The 16599-nt window shown below is 40.2% G+C and overlaps 1 protein-coding gene across 2 annotated transcripts in view; it reads right to left on the bottom strand.

The window, feature by feature from the left end:
• The window catches only part of LOC121929800 (ferric-chelate reductase 1-like), a 33837-nt gene that overhangs the window by 8619 nt on the left and 8619 nt on the right, over window positions 1–16599 (bottom strand). For both annotated transcript variants that reach the window (XM_042465713.1, XM_042465714.1), the window contains exons 2-12: window positions 15170–15365; window positions 11983–12119; window positions 10496–10590; window positions 9533–9668; window positions 6942–7121; window positions 6147–6248; window positions 4533–4680; window positions 2722–2838; window positions 1828–1943; window positions 1281–1367; window positions 26–123 (exon numbers count right to left, since the gene is read on the bottom strand). In XM_042465713.1, the coding sequence (XP_042321647.1) occupies window positions 26–123; window positions 1281–1367; window positions 1828–1943; window positions 2722–2838; window positions 4533–4680; window positions 6147–6248; window positions 6942–7121; window positions 9533–9668; window positions 10496–10590; window positions 11983–12119; window positions 15170–15365 (1412 nt within the window). The remainder of the gene's footprint in view (window positions 1–25; window positions 124–1280; window positions 1368–1827; window positions 1944–2721; window positions 2839–4532; window positions 4681–6146; window positions 6249–6941; window positions 7122–9532; window positions 9669–10495; window positions 10591–11982; window positions 12120–15169; window positions 15366–16599) is intronic.

The following is a 16599-nucleotide window of genomic DNA, read 5'->3' as shown; positions in this document are numbered from 1 at the left end:
AAGTCAATGTACAAATGTGAAGTACCTTGGTGCTTGTGAAGGTGGTCTGAACCCTGCCATGAGGGGCTGAACGATTGCCAGTGCCATCACTGTGCAGCCAAGATAAGGATGAAAACCTGCTTGCTATGCAAAAGGTAACTTCAGTTATAAAGACAGACATTTAGCAATGTGATTATTTTCTATAATTCTATACATGATAGTGGATAGATAGTTGTTGCTACTTCTTCTCTTAGGAAGAGAAGCCCTCAAACTCCCTAAAACATACACAATGTTTAATACAACATGCTAAAAATAATTGTGGCTATACTACTATATCATGGAGCAAATTTCAGAAGTTTAGAGACAATGGAATGCCCATCTTCTTCCATCGCCACCCATCTTGTGTTTACTGGCTTAGAATGACAATGGAGTACAGACCTTTCTTACAAGGTTCAAATTTTGTACTTGATAAAACCTATTGCTTTTCTGAACAATTCCCTATTTTACAGAACATTTTTGCTTTCAGTCAACATGGCAAGGGTCTATGTAACTCAGGTTCCTTTTGTTTCCATTGCTTAGTCCAACTGTTGTCATCTGTACATCATCTGTGTTGTCTTGAGCCTTTTATCTATGTACTGACACATATTAATCTGTGATGAGTGTATCTTTCCTGCTCTAAGGAAACCGAGTATAACAGGTAATGTCTTAGGCCTAACTTGTGTGTCACAGTGAAGTATTAAGATCTGGCTTCCAAATACACAATTAAGAGTGGCTGGAAGATTTTCTATTGAAAAATAATTAACGTATAGTTTCTCAAGCTTTCACCAAATTAAGGCACTGTGTTCTAGAGAGAATTTAATATAACTTAGCATTAACACTTGTGTCCAATTTTCTGGCCTATCACAGAGCTGGGATAGAAAATAATGTTCCTGATCATTTTCTCACTATCAGATGAAGATTAAGATCTTCACTGGCAATGAAGTTTAAGCAGGAAAAATTACTTTTTCCATATATATCTACTGGTATGCAGCCCAGCTTGCTCCCAACACTTTCAGCAAGGAATATCAATCTGATTCCAATCTTTGTTCTCTCATATCCAAACAAAATTCTGTCTGTACTATCCAACAACACAGTTGTGGTGGGGATAAAACTAAGCAGACTTAGCACTGCACAGAAGCTTACAAATTTATTTTGTTGAGGCTTCCCCCCCCCCCAGGACTATAACAGAATAATGTAAACATTTATAACAATATTCATTTTAAGCAATATTAATATTCAAAAACTTGAGCAATGCCACTTACTTCACTCCAACCTCCACGATACAAAAAAGGAAGAACAAAAGATGCACTCGTAAGAAACACAGTTGTCATCATTAGCACTCGATGGACCTATTGTTAAAATTGGATTTTTAAAAGAAAAACAGCTTAATTTCAACAGAAGCCGCAAACAAGGTTTCATACAAGTTCTAATATCAAGACACATCAAGCAAAAAACCAATCTATTCAGCATTAAACTGGGATGTAAGCACTTATGGATTCACAAAAACTCTTCCAGGAATTCAAGCATATGCACCTATAAGTCATTTAAAAAACCCAATGAGCATGTCTAGACAAAAAACTTGTTGCATTAGAACTGAAGAGGTTTTATGCCACTGTTGAGTTGTTTTTTCCTTAGCAGATTTTCTGTGGTAAGATCAGAGACAAAAAAAAAAAATAGTGTTAGAAAAAAGGTAGATAGGTTACAAGTGGAAGATAAAATAACCACAGCATCTCCTGTAGGAAGTAATGGCATGATAAAAATCTTACCCAAATGCACCCACTGCCCTAGCTTGTTTTTTTTTTCTCCCACCTGAAACCAGATCTCTTCTCCAAACAGCAACAAACTTGGCCAGACAGGCTTGAAGAATCGGGCAATGATCACACCAATGCTAGCTGTAGTCATCCATGCAACAAACATTAATGCACCTGAGTGGAAAGTAAAAGACAAGTGTAACTGATGTTTAGACTGCAGTGCTGAATAGCCATGACAAGCCTCAGACATTCAAAGAATATCAAGTTGCTCAAACTTTTGGCTTTCATCACTAGCTGCAAGTTTGAGAGACAGACTTTCCATAGCATCCTATGGAAGTGTTCTCTAATCTACACTCTTTCTTCATCTGAGAAGGAGCAGGTACACAAGAAACACAAGTATTTAGGGCAGCGATAGAGGGTGTTTTCTGAAAGGGATTTTCACCAGCATATGCTCCACCACTACCACTCCAAGTTTTCCTAGAATGCTTTGGAGCCCAGGGCAACCCCAAAGGATAGATCATTCCCCCTTCCTCATTCTATGTGCAGAAGCAGATGGAAGGACAGCTGAATGTTGCTTCAGCACTGATGATGGAATAGTGTCATCCACAACACCTGAAGCCTGTAGGCCAATTTAGGAGGTCAAGGCTACACTGTACAGCAGTATCTTCCATCACAATGACACGATTCAGAGATTGCATCTGCCAAGATTATTATTTCTGCTGAATGGGAGGCTAGCTCTGCAGGAAGCAAGCCCCTTCCTCTGAAGAAACCAAATACCTAACAAAACCTTCAGGTTCTGAGATGAGTCTATGAAAACTCATTTATTATTTAAAATGCCAAAGGGACCTAATCAAAAAGACTACTTCTCAACCAACATAAGTTAATCCTGTTCTTGCACACGTGCATGCACAGAGAGAGAGAGGGAGAGAGAACTGTAAGCCATTGTACTTGCCATGAATTTTGATAAGGAATGGGGAGCGGGATCCTCCAATATCCTTTGGTAGTCCTGAAACATTATACTTGCCATTTGTGATAAGAGGCTGCCGGTGGTGTTGATGGATTATACCTCCTGTACAAGAGAAGCAGTTGATTATAAATTACTTTCAACAGAGAAAGAATGAAGAATATTACTTGTTTTCAGTTAACAGTTTTGATTCAGAGATTGTCAGTCCCCCTAAGCCGGGGTAGGCAACCTGCGGCCCGCGGGCCGGATGCGGCCCGGTGAGGCCTTGGGACCGGCCCCAGCCCGATCCTGCCGCTGATTGCCACCGGGGCCTTTGGCGTCTCACGCGAGGGGCATGGTGGGGCAATTGTCTATAGAAACCTCAGAAACATGCATTTATCTTAACATTTTTTTAAAAATCAGCAAAAAAATTTTGTGTGTCCTCCATTTTTTATTTAAAAAGTGCCCTCCATTTGAAAATTTTGTCCTACATTTGTCCCGGTTTATTTATTTATTTAATTATTTTAAAAAATATTTAATTATTTATTTTTGGGCTTCGGCCCCCAGCTCAAAAGGGTTGCCTACCCCTGCCCTAAGCTGACCAGATTCTTTCTGCAGTTCTAATTTTTCAGTTCAGAATCTCACCTATGCTCTGGTACCATATGTTCAGCACATCTTAAAACTGCTTTCAATCATCCTTGAAAAGGGCAAAATGAAGTATGAATATTCATTTAAAGCTGAACCATCGGACTTGGTCCAAGTAACAAGAAGATCAAAACCCTGATAATGCAAAATCTGCTAGTAGATTCTCTTGTCTGTTCCAGTCATTAGTTGGCAATGGAATTATACTCCCATATGTTTGAAACAGAGAAGTGAAAATTACTTGTGGATTTGGATTTGTTTCAGTTTAATTTATTGAACAATGCCATTGTTTAAGAGACCAGAATAATTTCCAAGAACACTTTCAGAAATTTACAAGCCACATACTGAATGGCTAACAGCATTTCTCATTTGTCCAACTACCAGGTAGCCAGGTTCTCACGTTACAACTTCTGAAGCTCAAAAACAAAACAAAACAATGTTGGTTCTCACCTGTGATACACTGATTTCCAGCGGTGAAGGGACCAACATCCTTTGGCTGGGGTGCTCCTCCCATTTTTTAGAATGCCCTCTAGATGAAACTACCCCCAGTAAGGTCATCCGATGTTACAGGAGAAAAACAGTCTCAGAAGAACTTTTTTCAATGATGAAGAAGAAGAATCATAGAAGAAGAAGAACCATAGGTACAAGCGAGAAAGGGAAGGAGAAAGCAACTTCTATAACTATTTACTTATGATTTATATCTCCATGTCAGCCCTTCACTGCTGGAAATGAACCTATCACATGTAAGAACCAACACTGCTTTCCCCAACAGTAAAGGGAGGAACGTTCTTTGGATAAGTACTACTAGAGCCTGCAGTCAATGATGTCAATAGTGTTGGCATCCCAGAGGTTCTATTGTTCCACTACATGCTGCAGCACCTGCTGATTAAAGGAAGCCTTGGTTCCGGCAGAGGCGTCTAGCTGACTGCTGCACAGACATGGAAGGAGACTTCCAAATAGATGAATATGCTTTTTCAGCCCCTAACTCTACCAAAGCCACAACAGATGAGAAACAATGGACACTACACTTTCTGTTGCCACTTTCTTCCTCACTGAAAAACAGGACTTTTAACAAGATCCTATGGGCCCTGGCACACTGACCAGAGAACACATGTATCTAACACAAGCATCCATAAGCAATGAAGGAATATTAAACCTTTTTTATTCCCAGATTTTACCTTCACTGACTTCACCATCTACCAGAAATATGTAGTAGTATGCATCTAGATTAAGCCTCCTTTTAAAAGCAGGGAGATTAATTCTTCTTCGGAAAGAACACTGAATAAGGCCATCAGCCACTCTCCATGATTTGTCTTCGAGAGGATCCTGAGAAATATGCAGTACAAATTTAGGACTGGTGCTTCAAAAGTGAAACCATCACAAATAAGGACTTTCATATAATTAATGGTGTCATGTTTTTATCAAATCAGAATGTAATCATCCAGAGAAATAAGCTTCATCCAAATAAAGGGTTCATTTGGCAAGTTTCTAAAGAAAGCTACAATTATGTCTGCAACATTAGGAGTGTGTGTGTAGCAGTTTGGGTTTTGAACTAGGATTCTGGGAGGCAAGGGTTCAAATCTCCACTTGGAAATGGAAACCCAGTGGGTGACCTTGGGTAAGTCACATTCTCTCAGCCTCAGAAGAGGTAAATGGCAAATTAGTCTTCCCTATGAGACCTTTCTAATCTGTGGAGTCTCTCCCAAAACCATAACATAGCATCCTTACACTGCAGAAAGAGTTAAAAAGAATATTATGCAATACACAGTTGGTATGTAGTGTCTTATCCTTTTTTAGAGGAATAGAATAGTTTCTTAGGATCACTGTACCTATTATGTCCAGAACTATGTTTTATGGGGTGCATTTTGGAAAACACAGAAAGAATCCAGAAATTAATTGGAGTTTGCTGCCACTTAGTACATAGGGTCTTAGTTTATATTTGTATCCCCTTGAGTGTCAAGAAATATATAAGAATATTTGTTATCTTTCTTACACAGAGGTTTAGGGTGATAAAACTCTGAGACAAAAAACTGCATCCACACTGCAGAAATAATAGAATTTGATATCACTTTAACTGCTATGGGTCAATGCTATGGAATTCTGAGAACTGTAATTTTGTGAGATATTTTCTGTCAGCTCTGGTGCCACAATAAACTACAATTCCCAGAATTCCATAACATTGAGCTATGGCAGTTCAAGTGGTGTCAGACTGGATTATTTCTGCAGTGTGGATGCAGCCAAAATCAAAAACACCCAAGGGTATTTGTAGAAAGAACACTTATTTTGATATACTGGCTCTCTTTAGAGCAGATGCAAGGAATGTGTAGCTCTCTAGATGCTGGTGGACTACTACTGCTATTATCCTGAACCGACACAGTGAATGGAGAGTTATTATGAGAGCTGCAGTTCATTAATATCTGCTTGAATCACACAGGTGTTTATCAAACGGGAGGAATTTCTCTTAAATTTGAATAAAAAGAAAGTGGGGCCAGAACGCATTCACTTAAAGTCGCTAGTTTTGCACAATTACATGAATATGCATTGCATTCAAACTGGCTCCCCACTGCCTGAAAATAGCATGTCATTGCCCAAATTTGTGTGTGGCAATCTATCATGCAATAACATGAAACCCCATGATTGCGTTCAGATTGCCATCGGATTATACTTCCAATTCCCCTTGTCTGCTAAACTTCACAGTCTCTCCTCTGGTTTAAATACATTGGATAACGGACTTCATAGCAAGAGCATGATCAATTTAGTCATAATTTTTAAGACACATGGAACTATAATACCTCTGAATCAAACTCTGGATAGGTCCGTCCCACCAGAGAGGCTGTTTTGATGTCAACATGATGATCATCACTAATGCAGAGATATGCATCATCACCATCACCCTACAAATAAAGTAAAAATATAATTGGACTGCATTCCCAGGTTGTCCTCTCCTTCACAGGCAATTATAACACAGCCGAAACAAATACAGTTGAGAAAGCACATGTCAAAGCTGAATAGGATAACCTCATCCAAGGATACATTCAGTGAAGTTCCCATTTAATAACCACAGTGTTATCACAGACATTACACCCAGCTTTAATACATAAGCAGTGTGTGGCCATAAACTCAGGCACAGTAGGAAACATCACCTAGAGAAATAAACTCTGAATATCTGAACCATCACCATTCCAGCTATTAAAATAAACACTGATTATGCCATTTCTCATTCTAAATATCCATTCACTCATGTAAAGACAACACTGCACTTAATGCAGTTGGATGCTCGCACTTTCACACCACTAGCACATGGAGGAGAAAGTCCCAGTTTTCTTGCAACACTTGTAATATTGAAATTTTACTGATAATTTATTCTTAAGGTTTAAAAAAGAATTGGAATTATGCAGCCCTCCAGATGTCATTGCACTGCAACTCCCAGCATTCCTCACCTGTCGGCTATACAGGCTAGGGCTGGTGAGAATTGAAATCCCAGAACATCTGGAGGATACTAAAATTCGCATGGCTGGACAAGAAAACCATGCAGTTTTATCCAGATTGGGAAGAGGATTTGACTGCAAAATAAGAATGTTACTAACCATCCACTGATCATGAGACAATGCAAATGCGACGTAGCCTTCACTAGGGCCACTCATTTCAACCAAAACTGAGTCGTCATCTCGTTTGAAGGAGAGAAAGAAGCAACTGTTGGCTTGAGGATCACAGTTTGAAGGGTTTCTCACACAGAACTTGTTGTTTCCACAGTCTGAAGCATTGAACTAAGGAGACAAGAAGCCACATTATATTACTTTGCAGGTCACTGCCTGAGAAAGAGATTATTTTCAGAATGCCAGTGAGCACAATTTGCAGGATTTAATAGAAGGTATATGCACACAACCACAAATTTCTACCAACCAATTACAGTTCATTTTTTTCTGGCCATTATTAACATGCAAGCCTCAAACCCGAAATCCTGTTTGAACTTGACAGCACAGCGTTACTAGTCTATAATTTTGGATACACACAACAGTCCCACTCTTGTCTTACTCAGGCACTTAATGGCTGATCGTTCAAAACTTTGCATATACAGGAGTATAATTAAAGGCTTTCTAAATCACTGCAAAGTGTTCCAGATAATTACAGAAACTCCATTAAAGCTTAAGGGGGAGGGGGACCCACAAGGACTCCTTTTTCTTTAAGATGAACATAATTCTATTACCTGTACAATTATAAATATAGAAAAGCTAATAGTACTATATATACTCATCTAAGTCTAGAAATTTTAAACAAAAAATTAACCCAAAAACCTGGGTTGACTTATCCACAAGTCAAAGTAAGTACTGTACCTTAATTCTTTTTTTTTTAAAGGAACTATTTCCTTTTCTGAGTAGAGTGCTTAGTCCTGAAAGAACCTAAAAGAAGCCCCTCTATTGGTGCTTCTCATCAAACATTGAGAGAACAGACATCTGAATGTTTTGCCTGTGCCTAATGTCCACACATAGCACAGCCACCACTTACATAGCTCCCTACTCATCAAACCAGCCTTTAGAGTGAGCACAAACCCGTTATGTCTGCTTAAATGTTGTACAGCATTTTCCTTTGCTTCATCCTTTACATCCTTGCCTACATGCCCCTAAGTTTTACCCTTGACTTATCGACAGGTCATATCAAAATCCATAATTCTGGCACCAAGACCCATCCTCGACTTATACACGAGGTTGACTTATATGGTAATAAGCATTATGAAATATTTCCCTGACTTTGAGCATGCAACAATGCCCATCTTAGTTTTAGAAATGGCAAGCATTACAGGCAATGCTTAGAGACTTAAAGGTATTCCTAGATCTAATCTGTAGCTCCTAGCCTAAAAAGTCAACAGAAAGGAATAAAATCAGAAGATTAACTCTCAGCAGTTTTCATGAAGAGAGTTAAATACTGTACACTATTTTTCTTGTTTTTGAAAAAGACTTGGAGGAACTTCCTGACAGTAAGGGCTGTTCCCTCGGAGTGTAGTGGAGTCTCTTTCCTTGGAGGTCTTTAAATAAAGGCTGGATGGACATCTGTCAGGGATGCTTTGATTGAAATTTCCTGCATGGCAGAGGGTTGGACTGGATGGCCCTTGCAGTCTTGTCCAACTCTATGATTCTATAATTCTATACTTCTGCTCTTATTTTGGCCATTTAACAGAAAAGATGACCACTGAAAACAGAGTTTAAGATCACCCATATCTCAACTTAAAATTGGAAATCATGAAAAAAGAAACCTCAATACAAGCTTTTCCTCTGAACTAATATGGAATGCATATGACCAAATGTGGCATGATTTGGTCTCATTGCAGGCTCAGCACATGGCTGCCAAGAGAAAATGCAGAGCCTGCTCTAAGTTCTAGCCTAGTGTCATACTTGCTAGAAATTTACAGGACTAATCCCAGTAAGCACCAAGATCCAGGTAGATGTCTGAGGTATATTTAAAAGCCACATGGTTGTGGTAGCAAATTTACAACTAATGCATGGGTGTGCCCCCGTATAAATCAACAGCCACTAAAGGCAAAGTATATTGTTAGGACAGGAGTTTAGAATGAGATCAAAGTTTCCAATGACATTTAGACATGGGGGTGGACAAGGGGATAGATAGATGTATGATGGAGGCCACATATCTTTTGGGCCTGCAATCTTCCTTAGAATGTCCTTGAGTCAGGATCCTACAGCAGCACACTTCTTGTGTAATGTTCTGTTATATCAATAGTGTTTCTTTCTCCCTACTGGAGCATGGAGGAGATGATGGTAGCCGTGGCAGTAGCAGAAGACTGTCAACTGGAAAGCAACCCCAGAAACCAAGCAGACAAGAAACAGGCACTCAGAATCAGCAGCCTTCACCTGCTGTCACCACTGCCTTTTCCCACCTTTCCTTGCCACTGCCTTTATCTCCAATTTCCCTTCATCATCAATGCAATTACATTGCCAGAGGTACAGACAATGCATGGGAAACATGCTGCCCTCCAGACGTTGGTGGGCTGTAACTCCCAGCAGCCCAAACAAAGATAGCCAGTGATAAGGAATTATGGGAATTGCAATCCAACAAAACTTGGAGAGCCACGCAGTTCCCGTCTCTGGTACAGGATCCTAACCTTGAGGTCACATTAGATTAAAATACAGTAAAATACAGTTGTTATGGACGCCATGCTACTTACTGACTGGGTTAGATGACGAATAGGATGTGATGTTGGAATGGTCACAGTTGTTGTCAAGATAGGTGTATCAGGCTGGGAAATCACAGGGCCAGGAATTTTTACCCAAAAGATGTGGTATTTTTCTACAACTGTGGCTCTGAATACAAGATTAAAGTCATGCATTTAAATGTTTGAACTCCCAAGCCTTCTGTACAGTCCAGCATAGATGCTTTAAGCCTAATTTATGTATTACTTACGTACAAGGTACTAATCTTAGACTCGATGCTCGTCCTGTATGTAAGTGCATCCAAGCTTTCTGATATGGGGGAACCACCAATTTTTCCCCCAATTGCCAGGGACTGGTACCTTATCTGTACCCATTGGCTACAATCATTTTCTTTCTTTCCTAGAAACACTTGTGCATCAGTCCCACTACTGCTTTAGTTTTTGCACATATAGGCCCAGAACAGACAAGCCGAATGCATGTGCTGGCACTGATTTTAGGGTTAGGGACCGTGCACCAACCGCATGGTCCCTAACCCTAGCACGGCACGGCGGCATAGTAATGGTGGTGTCCCATCCATACGGGCACCACTGTTTTGACATAAGTGACACGCGGCATCCGCAGGTCGCTGCACATTGCTTATGTAATGATGCGCCATTGGTGCACTCATTACGTCCACCCGCCGGCACAAAAAGAACCCATTTTTTCTGGGTTCTTTTTACTCCGGATGGACCCCGCATGGTCTGGCAGCTGCGGCGTCCCTCTGGAGGGAAAAAGGCCATCAGCAGGCCGCCTTTTGGGGGCAGATACTTGCACAAGGCTTAAGAAAAAAGTGCATTCAAAATGCAGACAACCTCAAAGTTTACTTCACAAGAGCACTGAAAATGTATATATCATTTTAAAAGAGATCATCATGAGAAAATCCAACCAGGAGAATTAAACAATGGATTATATTTACATATATGCTTATGCATACTTACAAAAATTGTATTCTTTTGGGTGCATCTCTTGGAGAAATCCAGTAGGCATCTAGATGGGTTTTCTTCGATTTACTTGTGTGACTGACAGCTGACTTCTACAACATATAAAAATCCCATTACACGGCAAAACTGAATAAGGTACTCCCATGCATCATCTTTCATCATCACCTGATACAAACCACATTAATACTGGGCTTATATCAAAGTCTTGTGAACATCACACCTGAATATGATCAGAGAAAATACAGAATGGAACAAACCTATTAGCATATAAAAAGCCGACAAAGACAAATAGACAAATGCATCCAAACTTGTCTAACCTTACTGTAAAGTGGCACCAGCTTAGACAACGTAAACTTGTCAAGTAGGGAAATACCTACTAATCAGACAGCACCCAAAAAAGTAACTCAGCTGTACACTTGACTGGTTACTCTTCTGATGTTATGGACCACAATTCCCAATGGCTGGTTTTGCTGGTGGGGGCTTGTGAGAGTTGTAGTCCATTAAAAGGTGGAAGGTACCTAGATACCTATTCCATTATAGGAAGGACAAAATAGAGTACTTCTATTTAAACGTTGCTTGAATTAAGAGACTACTCTAAAACCCTAAAGGCACCGGATCCCATCTGATCTTGGAAGCTAATCAGGGGCAGCCCTGGTTAATACTTAGAGACTGCCAATTAATATCAGGTGCTGCAGGTTCTATTTCAGAGGAAAGGACAGGCAAAACCACCTCTGAGAATTCCTATGAAATCCATGGGGTCACCATAAATCAACAGGTGATTTGAAGGCATGTTTGTTGTTGTATGCCTTCAAATCATTTCTGACTTATGGTGACCTAAGGCAATCCTATCACAGGGTTTTCTGGAGTTTACAGTGTGTAATTTGCCCATGGTCACCCAGTGGGTTTCCATGGTCGAACAGGGAAATCAAATCCTGATCTCCAGAGGCATAATCCAACACTCAAACCACTACACCACACTGGCTCACTTTGAAGGCATATCTACACACACAAACTTACTTCACTGCTGATTAATTGTAATGCCAAATTGGTATCAGTACTTGCATAAATACATTTATAACTTGTTCAGTCAGCCCTTGGTATCTGCTGAGGTTTGGTTCCAGAATCCCCCATAGAGACCAAAAATAATGGATGCGCAAGTCCCATTACATAACATGGCATCATTAATGGGGTTTCCTTATATAAAATGGCAAAATCAAGATTCACTTTTGGGGATTTTTAAAAAATACTTTCAAGCCATCAACGCTTGAATTCATGGATGCAAAATCTGTGGATACAGCCAACTGTATAAATGCATTGTGAATGTGTGCATTGTTTTAAAATAGTATATTTACAAAATCATCAATATGGTCCCTCCTCTCCCCCCACACCCTGACAGTGGTGTCAATGTGTCTTCCTGCAGCTTTACTTTGCGCTGAGAAAGAGTGAAACAAGCCAGATTCCTTACTGCCATCAAGGTCCCTTACCTTTACACGCCCACAGGTGAGCAGTTGAGATCTTTTCTTGTCGGCCAGCGCAAAAGAGCCAATGGCAGGACCTCCCACATTGTCAGCATTGCGGGCTTGTAGAAAAAAACCTTCAAATGGAGGCCCAAACAAACTAACTATAATGAGGAGAGGGTGAAAAAAGATAGAGATTAAGCCCAAATTATTGTGGCAGCATTAACACATTTCTAACCAAATACATGCTCTGGAGCTCCCTTCCCAGAGAGGCAAGACTGGCACCCTCCTTACCACCTTTCTGGAAACTGGTGAGATCCTTTTTATTCCAGCAGGCCTTTGAGAACTGTTGTTGTTTTGGGGTGTGTTTTGTTTGTTTGTTTGTTTTAGGGAAACAGATCTTGTATAATGTGCTGGGCCATGATTTGTTATTGCTGTTGGTTTATGTTTTTAACTAATTATAATTTTATAATTGTTTAATTGCTTTTTATCTTATATTTGCTATGCATTTTTAATTATATTTTATGTTTAAATTATGTTTAATTATGTTTTAACGGTGTAACTATTTTAACTGTTGTTGTGTTTTATTATTATGTAATGGTGGGGGGTTGTAAGGGGATAGTATAATGTGACTATTGTTTGTATTTTGTATTTTTATTCTATTTTGTTTTTTTATTCTATGTTGTAATATTGTTAATTGTTTTATTATCATTTCTGTTGTAATCTGCCTTTATTCCTTCGGGAAAAGGTGAAATATAAATAAATTACATTATAATTATTATTATGTTTGTTTTAAATGTTATAAGGTACCTTGAGTCCCAAACTGAGAAAAAGGCAGGATAAACATAAATATAATGCTGTGTATCTATACATATACTGTATCTCCTGTAGTTCTCTCATATATGAGAGAACTACAGGAGATATATGTATAGATATATATATATGCGCGTTAAATAGCCAGAACTGGCTATTCTAAAACTTATCTATGAATAGGGTTGTGAAGTCAGAATTATCCCATGCTCTGTAATTTCAAAGTCAAAACATGAGTACTAGGGGTAAACTTTATGGTTTCACAGAGGTAAACCCCAGAGATATCATTAAGCATAATACCTTAAGTATTAACTACAGAGACATAAGAGTATGCCATTCCAATCAAAAACACAAAATCTAATAAATAAGGAAGAATATATACAGTCGTCCCTTCCGATTCACAGGGGATCCATTCTGGACCCCTCCACAAATCAGAAAAACCACAAATATTGGAGCCCCATTGTTTTTAGTGGCCGCATGCTCTTGTGTGGCCTCACGCACCCACCATTTTGTCAGAAGAAATTAAAACGGGAAGTCAGTGAATCTAGAGGGAAGAGTGCACACACATTGTAAGGTAATGCTTTTAACCTGAGGATTGGAAAAGAGAGGTTAAACTGAAAGTCAAGACCAGGCCAGGGATGTGGTGGCTTAGTGGTTAAGACACCAATTCTGACAATTGGAAGATAGGAATGTCGGCAGTGCAAGGCCCAAATGCTGCATGATGGGGTGAGCTCCTGTCACTAGTTCCAGCTTCTGCCATCCTAGCAGTTCAAAAGCATACAAATACAAGTAGATAAATAGGTACCACTTTGGTGGGGAGGTAACAGCATTCAATGCAGTTGTGCTGGCCACGTGACCACCAGAGCAGTCCTCGGACAATGCTGGCTCTTCAACTTAGTAACGGACATGAGCACGACTCCTTACAGTCGGTTATGACTAAACATTCATGTCAAGGGACTACCTTTACCTTTTTCACCCTGAGATCTGGGAACTCTATCCATGACCAAGGCAGGTTACACACCGCCAGAAAGTACGCGCAGAGTGCGTACTAGGGTTAGGAAGGGGTGGCACTTCCGCACCCCCTAACCCTAGTAAGCACTATGCGCGTACAAAATGATGGCGGCCGTTCCATACGGCCGCTGCCATTTTGACGTCTTGGACGCATAGCATCCAGACATGTCGCGGTGGAAGTGATGCCGCAAAAGCGCACCTTGTGCTTTGCGACACCACTTCCGGGGCCCAGGAAGGAGCGCGATTTCCGCGCTCCTTCCTCAGAGCATCCGGGAGCCCCGTGGTTTGGCTGCTGTGGCTCCTGGATGCTGCAAGCGGTGGCGGTGGGACAGCGCCGCTTCTCGGCGGTTTGTAACCCGCCCAAGATTTCTTGGGAGTTTGCAGAAGAACAGCAGGGTTCACCTACTACAGCAAAAACAAAGTCCTGGAGCATCTTTAAAACTCTACTACTGGACTGTGTCTATAAAAGCTTATGACACAGCCAATTTGTTGGTGGTCTTCTTTTCTTCTACTACTTCTTTTTTACATTGTCATAAGACACTTTGTGACCTATAGTAGTACAATAGTTTATTCTTTGGCTTAACTGGCTCTGATGCTTGAAGCAAACTTCTCATTCACTTTCATGACCTTCTCCCCACCTCCAAAATACTGTCTGGCTGAGCTAATTAGGGCTGCTGGAAATTTTAATACAGTGCTACCTCGGGTTACGAAATTAATTCGTTCCGCGGCTCCGTTCGTAACCCGATACATTTCGCAACCCGAAAAGCCGCTGGAAAGCCGCTAGCCGCGCTTTGCGTTTGAATTTTGCGCCAAAATGAATTTCGTAACTCGAAAAAAACATCGTATCCCGGAACAGTTTTTTCCAATCTAACTTTTTCGTATCCCGGAAATTTCGTAACGCGATCAATTCGTATCCCGGGGTACCACTGTACAGAATTCTGTCCAGGGAGGCTTCTTAATGGGATGTTTGCTTTGAAAAGCTTTTTAATTGTTTTATATTTTTTCACTTACTATTTTCAATGATTTTACATTTTTTACTAGTCTATTAATGTGATGTTTCAAAATTGTACCATGTTGTTGTCGCTGTTGTTTTTAATCAAATACTGGCATGTAAAATAAAAAGTAAAAATAAAATTGTGATCCAAAAATATTTGAAGGGACATAGTTGACCACTATTGATCTAAACAAGGGAGGGAATCATGAGGCTCTCCTTATGTTGATGTACTGTAACACCCAGCATTTCTCACTGTTGGTGATCCAACAAGATTTGGAGGAATATGAATATGCCATCCACTCCAGGGAGTGCCCAGAATTTTTTAATATTATTCAATTATCTATAGGAGTGCCATTTCTGTCCTCATCACAAACAGCAGAAGGGAAACAAAGATGGTACCTTTCACATGATCGCCTGGCTTAAACTGTGTCATATTTACTTCAATGGTGTGCTTAGGAAATTTTTGAGGTGGGTGCCCATGGAGTGGTATCATACTATTGCAGGATTCTGTGACTTTTCCATTTGGGTAACCAGTTGATGGGCCAGAAAAGCAAAAGAGCATCCAAGCAATGAAAGCCATGCTGGGAGATTCCATCTGCCAAAAAAGAATATTGAAAATCAGACTTAATAAATTTCCTTATTTTAAAGGTTTCTGGAAATAACAAAACTTGTGAGTGCTCTAAATTTCTAGAGTATTTTTCTACACAAGCCACAGAGTGATTCACTGAAATCTTTACAGTGGTGGAGGGATACAAAGTTATGAACCCATCCCCTTTTAAAGAAGAGTTCAAGTCTCTGTGGCCTTCCAGATGTTGTTGAACTCCAATTCCCATAAGTCCTAGATGCTTGACCAGTGGTGAGACAAGGTGGACAATATATAGCATGATCATCAGGAGATCCCGAACAAATGGGTCTCAGAGAAATGCAAGCCTGGCGTTTCTAAGCGGAACCAAACTGAGACTGTCATACCTGATTGAGACATATGATACAAGATGACTCATTACATAGAAAAAGACAATAATGCTAGGTTAAGTTAAAGCAACAGGGGAGGAACACTGACTTACATGTAAATAGAGTCATTTAAGGAAGCAAATCCCTGAGTTTTCAAGGCCGTTAATAACAGGGTATCTTTGAGCCTGTACAGACAGGCCAAAATAAAGCTGCTTTGGGTCACTTTGGAGGTATGCTGTTTCAATGACAAATGCCTATTAAGAGGCCAAAAGCTACGCCAAAGCTGCATTCCAGTCCTTAGGACTAGAGTGTGGCTTTGGCACGGCTTCTAGCCTCTTAGGACGCATGCATCATTTAAACAGTAAACTTCCAAAGTGACCCGAAGCAACTTTATTTTGGCCTGTCTGTACGGGCTCTTAAAGAGCTATCATTCATAGGGTCACCATAAGCCAAAGCTGACTTAGTGGCAATTAACGCTAACAAGAAAGTCTATTTCATAGTGGTTGCATTTTCTTTCCTGTTGTCATTGAGCAGCAATCGAACTCTCCTATACATTTTACCTTCCATTATTATTTTTAGATTACAATATTTTTTATTATATGCCCTAGCCCAGGGATGCTAATCATGCGGCCTTCCAAATGGTGCTGGACTACAAGTCCCAACACATTAGCCAGTGCAGCCAAAGGTGAAGAATGCTAGCAGCATTAAACTGCATCTGGAGGAAGCATGACCCCTTGCCCTAGCCAAAGGAAATTTTGGTCCTATGCCTGCTTGATAGATAATCCATTATTAACACAGCCACCAAGAAACTATGTCAGCACAACAGTTGAACCCTAGAGAGTTAGAAATACTCCACCTCTATTTGTAATTATATGTAT

This window comes from Sceloporus undulatus, chromosome 4 (genome assembly GCF_019175285.1).
Source record: "Sceloporus undulatus isolate JIND9_A2432 ecotype Alabama chromosome 4, SceUnd_v1.1, whole genome shotgun sequence".
Classification (NCBI taxonomy): Eukaryota; Metazoa; Chordata; class Lepidosauria; order Squamata; family Phrynosomatidae; genus Sceloporus; species Sceloporus undulatus.
Note: the sequence above shows the minus strand (reverse complement) of the source record. Positions and strands in the feature narration are given on the sequence as shown.